General features: G+C 38.3%; 1 protein-coding gene across 1 annotated transcript in view; it reads right to left on the bottom strand.

Moving 5' to 3' along the window:
- The window catches only part of LRRC1 (leucine rich repeat containing 1), a 138,076-nt gene that overhangs the window by 81,847 nt on the left and 43,833 nt on the right, over positions 1–12,396 (bottom strand). The window contains exon 2 of the mRNA XM_047103133.1: positions 1,451–1,568. Within this exon, the coding sequence (XP_046959089.1) occupies positions 1,451–1,568 (118 nt within the window). The remainder of the gene's footprint in view (positions 1–1,450; positions 1,569–12,396) is intronic.

A 12,396-nucleotide genomic window follows, 5' to 3' on the forward strand; every position in this document is an offset into this window, starting at 1 on the left:
AAGCCACCACAACAACTTGGGCCTGGAGGGGCCAGTTCCAAGAGAGCAGGTCAGCAGGGAGGGAAGAACAGAGCAGCTACCAACAGAAGCAGATACACCATAAGACAGAGGCCATGAAACTCCAAACACAGTGTCCGATGCCAGCTCCGTGCCAATGCTTTTGGAATGTTAGCTCCACTCCCATCCTTAAAATCCAATACCCTTTACCTAAGCAGATTTGGGTCCTCTGCAACCCAATCAGCCAGTCCAAAAAATAAGATTTTTTCACTTTTTCCATTACCTTCAAGATAAGAAATAATTCTCAAGAAAAATAAAAGTAGAGTCTATGTCAAGAACATATGGCCTGGCCTAAAGACAGTTTCCAATTCATGGGATCTGATAGATGACAAAAATTTAACAGCTGTTAAAAGTAGGGGGTAAAATCGTTTTTTCTTCACATTTTCAATTAGGCATTGATTACACTGCTGTCTTATGACAATGACCCACCAAAATATTCTGTACCTGAGCCTTGTGGTTTCTGTGGAAGACACGAGAATGAAAGATCCAGATCTGAGGCTCACTGAGGAGAAACTTGAAGGGAAAGGATCATCATTTGTATAAATAATTCAGAGCACGCCGGGGCCTATCCTGAGGAAGTTACACCAGAGTCTTTGCAAGAACTGAATTCCATCACTAAAGACAGGACCACTGGGAGCTGCCACTTAAACTCAAAGTAATTAATCATGTCTGCTGTCACTGGCAGGGGCTCCGGCCCACTCCACGAGTGCTGTCGGGGCTATAATCCACAAGGTTAAACCAGGGTATCCACTTAAAAGTGAAAGGTTAAACGGGATAGAGATATCCTACTGGAATGTTCAAGAAAAAGGAAGCACTTCATCATTCCAGTGAAACCTGGTAATCAAAATAAACTCACAAAATATACCACACAAACCCCAGTGTGCAGAATCATCAGTGGCCTAATTAGGAATAATCAATCTCACGACGATGCCTGGACAGCGAGCTGCTCTGTTCACTGCAGGGAGACAGATTCTCACAGGAGCACAGCCGGACAAACCAACCTTCCCCCCGCCCCGCCCTTCCCCCTCGCCTCAGCAGCCTCTGAGCACTGGGCGAATGATCGCACCAACAGCTCTCAGTGTCACACTCGGTAAAATGAGGGGGCTGGGTATTATGACTGCCCAGTCCACTCTCCGGCTCTCTGAATCAGACTGAACCTACTTTGAGAAAATCATCATCTAAAAATTGTGCTATTAAACATTTTTGGTAAATACCCGTAAGCTGACTAAACTATTCAGTAATGGCATTAATTTCATCCCCAAATTTACACAGAGCTTTTCCATAACCACCGGAAAAAGCAACTCCAACAGCATTTATCCAGCTACATTTACTAAAAATTGCCCCCAACACCAGAAGAGACAAATGGACAATTCAAGTAGAATCTTTTTCTTACCATTCCGAGACACATCAAGTTCCACCAGCTGCATGAAGTTTGCTATTTCTGGAGGGAGCCGCTGAATTTCATTATCACTAAGTCCAAGCTTTCGTAATTTGACTAGCTGGAAAAATTGCTGAAAGACAAAATAGTTTTGCATGGGTCTCACATATATTTGCAATGTACACTTTCTGCCCCATATGAAATTTAAAACACTATGTCTTTTAAAAATTAATGAGCATTGTACCAACGTCAACTTCTTGACTTTGATATTTAAATAATAGTCATATAATAGTCATGTAGTCCACCACTGGGATAAACTGGGTACAAAGACATCTCTGTACTCTTTTCACAACTTCCTATCAATCTACAATTATCTGAAAAGTTTTTAAAAATGAGTAAGTAGCTCACTGAGAATGGTAATTACTCCTTTAAACTATCCAGTGGGTGGTCACACTTTCTACTTATAGAAAATGATATTCAATCTGTGTTAAGTAAATTTATGTAAAAATTAGAATAAAATATTTTAAAAGACATTTTTAATAGAAATGACTGTGCATCAGAAAGTATATAAATATCCCACAAATGTGCAAAGGGAACAAATTGTTTTTGACCAATTGAAAGCAAAGTATGCATACTGAGGACACACCTCCCCCCGCCCCCCGCCCCGCATCCTTTAAAACTGTACTAAAATGACACTAAAACAATTTATACAAAATGGATATAAATATAAAAATATGAAATAAATGCATGAAGACAATTAAAAATGAGAAAGGACAAGAAGCAAACTAGACATGCCACAAAATCCTTAAAGTCAGAAAACAGATGAACCAATGGGAACTAACAAAAGAATCCAAACAACGCTGAAATCCAACCCTGTGGAGTAAGGAGTCAATAGGAAATTAGGTCCAGGTGACCTCTGAAGGAAGGAGAACTGGTTGAAAATTTATACAAAGAACAGTTAGGTCCCCACATCCTCTTCTCTACCCTGCATAGCCAGGCAGGAGACCAGAAATTTCCCTCTAAAAGAGTTGACTCTAAGCACAGCTGAGGGCAGGGTGAGGCACCCTACTAAAAACAGAAGGACTGAGTCAAAGCCCTGTGAGATTCCACCCCCTTCCCGAAGCCAGGCTCCCAGGCAGGAGAACAGACCCTACAGACACGAATTACAGTACAGTACAGAGAATCCCCAGGTTACAAGCCCACCCATGCACAAAGAGCTTCCAACTATCTTCCCTCCCCCCCCCCGCCCCGCAAGTGTCTGAATCAATCAACCTTTCTTTCTTTCTTTCCTTCTTTCTTGCTTTTCTTTCTTTATTCTTTTATTCCTTTCTTCCTTTCTTTCGTGTCTGTGTGTGTGTGGGGGGGGTGTTTGTTTTAGTTTTTTGTTGTTGTTTTTTGGTTTGTTTGTTTTGAGACATAGAGAGCATAAGCAGGGGAGTGGGCAGAGAAAAAGAGAGATAATCTTAAGTAGGCTCCATATTCAGTGTGGAGCCTGATGAAGGGCTCTATCCCATAACCCTGGGCTCATGACCTGAGCCGAAATCAAGAGTCTGACGCTTGGGGCGCCTGGGTGGCTCAGTGGTTGAGCATCTGACTTCAGATCAAGTCATGATCTCATGGTACGTGAGTTCGAGCCCTGCATCAGGCTCTGTGTTGACTGACAGCCCAGAACCTGGATAGTGCTTCGGATTCTTTGTCTCCCTCTCTCTCTGCCCCTACCCTGCTCATGCGCTCGCTCTCTCTCTCTCTCTCTCTCTCTCTCTCTCTCAAATAATAAATAAATATTAAAAAAAAGTCTGACACTCAACCAAATGAGCCACACAAGCAACCCCAGATCTGTCATGCAACCCCAGATCTGTCATTTCAACAAAACCAAGGTTTTCTGGACACTTGAGGAAAGCCCCTAATGCAAGAGAGTACCCATGTCAACCAAAAAATATAATTAATACCCTCAGAGAAATAAGAGACAATGAAGCAACATGATACCATAAAAAGCAAGCTTCGAAGAAGATATGTTTTTAGAAATTAAAAAATATGTAGCATTAATAAAAGAAATGAAAAATAAAGTTAACAAGATCCCTCAGAAAGTAGAATAAAAAGACTATGAAACAGAGAAATGAGACAGGAAAATTCAAGGACTGGTCTACAAGGTATGATATCCAACTAACAGGTATTCCAAAGGAAAATACAGGGGACTGCATCTTCCAGTTAGGATAAGTCCACCATATGGCCAATAAAATGAATGCCAGAGACATGGAAGAATACCAGGAAATATAAAACTTCAGAATGCCAGAAACAAGAAGATTCCAAAAGCTTCCAGAGACCAGGAGGTGGGGGTTGGGGGTCTAACAAAGAATTGGGAATCAGAAAGGGGATGGACTCCACAGCAGCCTTGAAAGTAAGAAGGTCATGGAGCAGTGCCTTCAAAATTCCAAGAAAACATTATTCCCAGCCTAAAATTACATCAAGTATGATGACAAAATAAAGACATTTTTATACATGCATGGTCTCAAAAAAAATGCCTCTTCCTTGCACCTCAGGACCCCATTAAATGTGAGCATAAATCTCAAAGGAGGAGGATCGGAGATCCAGAAATCAGAGAATCAACAAAACAGAGAGAAACAAAAGAAATTCCCAGAAATGAAGAGTGAAGAGACTTCTAAGATGTCAGCTGAGCAGCTGGCCCTGAGAGCGACTGGTCCACACTGCAGACAACAGGGAGGTTCACAGAAGAAAGATTTTTTGGAGGGGGAGGGAAATGCACATCTGTGGGATTATCTGATGTGTTTGAAAAGATCAAGAAGATTTGTTTGTCGATAAGTTAGAAACATAGAAAACAAAGTAAGCAAAAAACAAAAAATATAAAGTATTCTTATATATTCATAATATAAATTTAAGACTCATTTATGAACAATAATTGGTCGTAATGTTTTAATATCCACATATTGATAAAAGCAAATTTTACGTTATGTCAATTTTGAGAGGATAGAGAAGAAACAGTAAGTACTAAAGCCACATCTTCCATAGAAAGAAATCAAAAGATAACTACAAAGTGAAAAAAAAATCAAATTAAAAGCAAGCTTAGCAGTGTTGGGGCATACATCAGTGGAAAAGCCAGGAGCTGGGGTTTCTCAAGAGTCAGAAACTGGGGTGGGGACAGGAGGTGCAAGGGGCTACTGTTCTTCACTGTCACATTATGAATGAAGCTCATTGGATTTAAAAAAAAAAAAAACTATTTGCATATAGTGCTTTGCTAAAAATACAAATTACATTTACAAAGGAAAAAGTCTCTATTAAGATTACAGGCTTCTCCAAGTGATAATTCTGAAGAATGCTACTATTTAATAAGTTTCAGGGACTATATACTTCTATAATCAAAAAGAAGGCACTGTCATTTGGAAAGCAATTGGGCAATACATAGAACATAAGTTTTCAAGTCCACTTACATAATAACAATACTTTTGAGCATCTGTCCTTGTAACACACCGTAACTGAAAATAAGAAAAACGAGCTACAAGGCACAGTATGTCTTTGCATTATTATCAGTGAAAAGGAAAAACTGGAAAACATATATGTAAAATAAGGGAAATGATCAGCATGTTATTAAATAATTCAATACTGAGTAAGAGACCTAAATAATTACTAAAAAGACCATATAACTTGAAAAAGATTTACAATGCAGATATAATTTTAAAAGGAAAAATTGCAGGTACACTGTAAAAAAGCATGTGTGCATGCTGACAGGAAGGAAACACAAGAAAAAAAGTTATTTTAGGTGATAAGGAAAATACACAACTTTAAATTATTTAACAAAAAATGCAAGATATTTTTTAAATAAAATAAACTATGAATCTCAGCAAATGGACATTACTACCAATTAGCTGTACCTGATAATGAAAGTGCTCAATGAAAAAACTAATCCTGTGGACTTCTTTAATCATACAGTTGAGATTTAATTTCTTAAAGGAAAGGTATTGAAATTTCTTTATACTGGTTGTACGAAAGCATTAGCTGACACAAAAGCCATTCAAAAGAGTCACATATTTGAATAATTGAGCTTATGCCAATTGTTCAAAGAGTCTGACAGTTTCATAATGCATCAATGTGTTTACTCAAGCATGAAAAGCTCACTTTATTCTCCAGGAAAGATAGAACCGCAAGAGCACAAAACCATCACCAATTCCATACATTCAGGAACCATTCAGAAATAATACAAGAAATCAAGTCACTAAGGTACTCAGATCTGCAAGTGAATAATAAGTTCATTTTACATCTGTGGAAACAACAGCCTACAAGTCCCCACATCTAGTGTAAATCATAACAGCAGACAAATTTAAGTTTTGTTCTGCATATTAAAAGCATCCTCAAAGAGAGCCTGTCACAAACACCACTTTATTCAACTTGGGATGTACAAACCAGACGTAAAAACAACCCCATCTGACAGGATCCCAAAATGAAAACAGTATTTCCTAAATCCTCCCCTCATTACCCAGATGGGATCTTAATTTGGCATCCAAATGCTTTAAATTAACTATTTTCTTCTAAGACCAACACCATGCCACTAAGATTTTATTAAATCCTCAAGTTTTCTACTTCCTCAGATAGTCTGGGGAAAAAACCCACCAAGCTATAAGCCCTTCTGCCTTCTCTTGACATTAGCCAGGGCACATGCAGAACAATTCATGTCGCTGTCTTGGCAGGGTGCTGCAGCACAGAGCGATCATGTGACACAACACACAGACACCATTCTTCAACTATATACCATGTCTGATTACAGCACACTGGCCCACTTTGGAGGACACTGTGTACAATTACACGCAAAGGAACCCAAACTGCCTTGGCTTGTTATGCCACACCACAGCCTTCTTATAGCCACCCTTGTTTTCAGTAGATGCAGAGTCTCTAATTTGGCTGAACAGCATGTTTCCTTTTCCCATTCCCCATTTTGACAAGATTCTTTTTCCTTCTCTTTTGGCAGAGTGTTGGTACCTCCCTTCCTCTTAGAAAGGGACATGGGAAATCTTAGTCCTAAAACAGCTATGTCCTTTTTAATTAGTATATGGCCAAGGATCAGTCAATTCTTCCCCCACTGCCCAAACTTCTCCTCCCCAGGGTAAACATAAAACATTGTTACAGAGTCACCTGGAGGACAATAACATAAAGAATGTTATTAAACTCCAGGGGGGTACCTGGGTGGCTCAGTGGGTTAAGCGTCCTGACTTTTGGTTTCAGCTCAGGTCATGATCTCATGGTTCGTGAGTTCAAGCCCCATGTCAGGCTCTGAGCTGACAGTGCTGAGCCTGCTTGGAATTCTCTCTCTCGCTCTCTCTCTGCCCCTTCCCCACTGGTGCTATCTCTGTCTCTCTCAAAATAAATACAGAAACTTAAAAAAAAAGTCATTAAACTCCCAAAAAACTGTTTGACCCCAGCTATAATGACACCAAATTGATTCAAAGATTTCCCTCCCAGGTTCACTCTAACCCTTCAACTAAACGGTGGCCCCTTTTCATGCCCACGTAACTCTCATCACATCCCTCTTTTTGGCCAACCCTCTTGATAAAGATATGGTGAAGATATGGTAAAGGTTATGATACAGGACATAGTTGACCCTTGAACAACAACACAAGGTTTGAGCTGCATTTTTTCCCAATAAACACAGTACAGCATTATAAATGTACTTTCTGTTCCTTATGATTTTCTTAATAACAATTTTCTCTAGTTTACTTTATTCTAAGAATATAGTATATAATACATACAACATACCAAATACATGTTAACCAGCTGTTTATGTTATCAGTAAGTCCCCCGGCCAACACGAGGCTATTAGTAGTCGAGTTTTGGGAGAGTCAAAGTTATATGCAGATTTCTGGCTGTCGGTGAGGGTAAGAGGTAGCACCCACAACCCCCACGTTGTTCAAGGGTCAACTGTCTATCTGGCATCATCTGGCAATGTTCTTTTCTATGAGATTTATAAAAAGTGACTGTAACTTTATTACTCAGAAATTCTATTCCTATATCTATTTTCAAAAAATTCTCATATTATTCCAGAATACATAAAAGAATGTGTTTGACAGAATTATTTGTAATTGCCCAAAACTATAAATAACTCAAATACCCATCAACAGTAGATCTAACAGAAGTATATTCTTATAATGAAATTCTACATAGCAATGAAAGTGAAAGCTAACTGTTAAGTCATTACAGGAAAGAATCTTAGAAATAATATTCAGCAAATGAAGCTAGACACAAAAGAATGCATACTATATTATTCCACTTATATAAAGATGAAAAATCAAAAAAAATTACACTATTTTGTTTAGAGATGCACACAGAGGTGGTGACATCTATAAAGAAAAGCTAAGAAGAGATTCTTATGAAATCAGGCTAGTGGCTACCTATAGGTGTAAGGGAGAAGACTGTGATCAGAAAGGGCATCCAACAGGCTTCTGGAGTCCAAGCAATGCTAAATGTCTCAACCTGAGTGGCAGATACAAATGTTCATTCTATAATTTGTTATAAGCTGTACATTTATTTACACCTTATGCACTTGGCTATATATCTTTTTTATTTTACAAAAAGAATAGCTTTACTTATTTAAGAGGAAAGAGACAGAGGGCACGTGCATGAGCACACAAGGAGAGGGGCAGAGAGACAGAGGGGAAGAGAGAATCTCAAGCAGGCTCCATACTGTCAGCACAGAGCCCCACACAGGGTCAACTTCACAAATCGTGAGATCATGACCTGAGCTGAAATCAAGTGTCGAATGCTTAACCAACTACGCCACCCAGACACCCCTACAATAAGAATAGTTTTTAAAGTTGTAAACTACTTATTAATCAGGAAGGAAGATACTAGACAACTAGCACCAAGGGCATCAAATTCTTTTAACTCCTCATAGTTAATGTTCATTAAAAGCAATGACATTATATCCAGAGGAGAGGAGAAATAAAATGATGATAGTGATCAAAATGACATTAGAAACGATAATGCTATAGCCAATATGATAGAGCAATCAACCTCTCTTAAGGGATTCTCTGTGCTTGGCAGTAAGTTAAGGACTTTACATGGGTTACATTCTTTAATCATCTCAACGTTGCCACAATGCTGATACCTATATGTACCAGTTAACTTCTGCTGTCTAACAAACCACTGCAAATTCCAAAACATTTTTTTTTCAATTTCTCACATTTTGTGGGGTGGCTGGGCAGTTCCTCTGCTGCTGTCATCTGAGCTCACTCATGCAACTACAGTCGGCTGGAGGGTCAGAAAGGCTGCAGGATCTACCGTGGACTGACTCTGATGGTCTGGCAATTACTTTGTCAGCTAGAGCCCCACTGTTCTGCACGCGGCCTCTGACCTCTCCCTGATGACAAAGTGGCTTCCTACATAAAGCTCTCCAAGTCGAATTCAAAAGGGGCAAAGAAAGATGCTGCAAGGACTCTTGGGACCTAGACCTTAAAATCTGCATGCTGTTGTTTTTGCCAGGGGGTTGGAGAATTAATCTGTACCTGTAGATGGAAGGAGCGACAAAAACCTTGAAAAGAGGCATGGGATGGGCGAAATCTGGTAGAGTAAGTGGTCTACCACAAAATATGTAGAATGCTCAGGTATGCCACAGAAAAACATATAAAACTGAATAGATTATCCTAGAAAATTCTATGCTTGATCACAGAGTAATGATGTTCCTAAAGAAAATTTACACAGAAAATATAACAATATAGTGCACCAACTTTGGCTAAGATAGGATTTTTGTACATGAGAAAGTTACAAATAAAGGAAAAAGTCCAAGAAGTATTCACAGAATAAGTTGTCTAAAGCAGAGAATTCAAATAATCATACGTCACATCTAGAATTTGAATTTGAAAGAGTTTTAGCAAATATTCAAAAATAAGAACTTCTGATAAGTATTAATAAGATTTTTTTTTTTTTTTTTTTTTTTTTTGGTAAACAGGTATAGAACAGGAAGGTCCCTAGGTGAATCATTGTGTTCCCCTGTGGAAAAAAAAAAAAAGTATCAAATGATTAAAGGGCTCTTTCTAGTTCTAAAAGTTATAGGATTGCACTTCAAAATACTTTCAGTGTACCTTAAGAAAAATGAAAATCCTATTAGCACACAATACAATAAGCATGAGGTTAAAAATGCATAAAATTACAAAAAGTAGATTAGTGGTTGCCAAGGAAATGGTGAGTGACTGCTAATGGGTATGGGGTTTCCCTTGGGGTGAGAAGAACATTCTAAAACTAATTGTGGTAACAACTCTGAATATACTAAAAACCATCGGATCGTGTACTTTCAATGGGTAAATTATATGGCATATGAGTTATACCTCAGTCAAGACATCAAACCATTCCTGAGGCTGGCAGATACCAATGAGGAAGGAATCCCTTTTGGTGATAACAGACTAAGCGAAGGACACCCAGACACCTTTATTTACTTGAATCCTTATAGGTACCAGTAAGGTAAAGCTTTTGATCTCCAGTTAACCGATGAGGAAACTGAGGTTTCAGTCACATTTTGTTGCTTCACTAATGCTGCTGCCAGTTAATAACATTCTTTAAGGAAAATTCTGAAGCACGATCGTGTTGGAGGCTCACAGAGTAATAAAATGCTCAGGTTAACTGGCAAACGGAAAACATTTGTGAAACTATATTCTAATTAGCTACGTAAAACAGGGAAAGGGAGAGTTTAGGCTACAAAAGGGATAACAGAGTAAAACTGTGCCAATGCTGCGTTTCATCTTGATTAATGAGTTGAAAGGGAAATGGAAGAGCACGCTAATGAAACCAGCAAGTAAGAGCACATAAGTGGTGTCGCTGCCCCTTAGATCCAGGCCAAAAGAGTAGACATAAAAGGAAAGTAATCTAGACAGATAAGAAAATGAGTCAACTTCTAGAGGATCATGGGCAGAGAGAGGTAACTCCAGATAAAGCCTTCGGCAAGGGGAAGGCTGACAAAGACAGGGAAAGCAGTAGACAGAAATCTGAAACAAGTATATAATATGATATAGCAAAAGGGCATATAAAGAAAAAAGGCTCAGTCTAGTTTGGGGGCCCAGGGGAAGGTTTCACCAAGCACCAGGACAGTCCTGGTAAATTTCAAAACAGGCTAACAATACTGTCTATTCAACTGGCAATTCAATTTTTTTAAACCATTTTCAGATAAACATAGAATGGAATTCAAAAGAGACTCACAAATACATAAGAATTTGAAACACCAATTCACAAAATTTAAAGCTGCTATCCATGCACTGCTGCATGAGCCAGGTAAGAGATAAGAAATATGAAAGGACTGAGACCAGCATTGGGTTCTGTGCTGACAGCTCAGAGCCTGGAGCCTGTTTTAGATTCTGTGTCTCCCTCTCTCTCTACTCCTCCCTCACTCATGCTCTCTCTCTCTCTCTCTCTCTCTCTCTCTCTGTCTCTCAAAAATAAATAAATGTTAAAAAAAATCTTTAAAAACCAAAAACATCATGATATAATATTTTATATAATATTTTACATGTACAAAATAAATTATGTAACATGTATTTAAATTGTAAAGCAAAATAATAAAATAAACACCTGAAAATCCAAAAAGAAAAAAAAGAAATATGAAAGGAGATAAAGGTTCAACTCCTCAATGAAACTAACCACTTCCTCTATAATCTGAAGCAGGAAGAAACATATTTCTTGTCCAAATAAATGAAACAGATCACAGGAAAAAAGTCTCCTGTTCTAAAATATAATTTTTTAATTGGTTCGTGATTCAGCAGCACAGGTACCCTTTCTTTATGCAACAAAGAAAAGGGTGTGGGCTCTTGCCATTACAGGGCCCTAAAAGGTCATGAGTAAAACAAATTTCACAGAAGCAAATTAGTTTCCCACTGAGTGTTAGCATGTATACTTGAGCATTTATAACAAAGATGTTTACATTTACTTTGCTTAAAATATTTCTCTTTCCAATTTTTTTGTCTTCTGGGCTCTGCTAATAATTTCGTCCTCTATCATTTGTTAATATATTTGCACGTTTTCGAGGTGCTTTTATACATTATCAAGCTACAACCAATAATGAACCCTGACAAAGATATTGATGCCCTAAGGGTATACCCCACACCCTCAACCACAGGTGTGAATCACTTTGAAAATCAAAATTTTATTTACTGTGCTATGATTAGTAGTAAGGCTTGCAGTGGTATTTACAATGATTAGGAGAAGAAAAACTTTTATTAAAATTAAAATGTATTCGGTGCTTGCTGCAGCAGCACATATACTAAAAGTAACATAAATTAGGACAGCATTCATTACTTTACTGAGAACCTGAGTGAGGGGACAAGCTAAGGACATGGGCTGATGGCACAGATGGAGAACTGACAAGACTTGGATTGAGCAGGACTGGCTCAGCACAGAGAAGGGTCAAATATGACAAAGTGAAAAAAAAAAATCAACCTGAAACACCACAGGGGAAGGATTAAACATGGGATGGTAAATTCAAGCAATGAATAATTATATGGCCATTAAAAATCTTGCTTCTCTTTTGGGACTACACTAAAATCAAAAGCTTTTGCACAGCAAAGGAAATCATCAACAAAACAAAAAGGCAACCTACTGAATGGGCGAAGATATTTACAAAGATGTATCCAATAAAGAGGTGATATCCCAAATACAGAAAGAACTTATACAATTCAACACACACATACATACACACACACACACACACACACACACACACACACACAATCTGATTGAAAAATGGGCAGATGACCTGAGTGGACATTTTTCCAAAGAAGATATCAATATGGCCAACAGTCACATGAAAAGATGCTCAACATCACTAACCATCAGGGAAATGCAAATCAAAACCACAATGAGATATCATCCCACACCAGTAAGAATGGCTAGTATCAAAAGGACATGAAACAACAAGTTGGTGAGGATATGGAAAAAAAAAGGAACCTTTGTGCAGTGTTTTTGCAGCCACTGTG

This window comes from Lynx rufus, unplaced genomic scaffold (assembly GCF_022079265.1).
Source record: "Lynx rufus isolate CCGP_SWC_20201006 ecotype Redwood Valley unplaced genomic scaffold, mLynRuf1.p SCAF_6, whole genome shotgun sequence".
Lineage (NCBI taxonomy): Eukaryota > Metazoa > Chordata > Mammalia > Carnivora > Felidae > Lynx > Lynx rufus.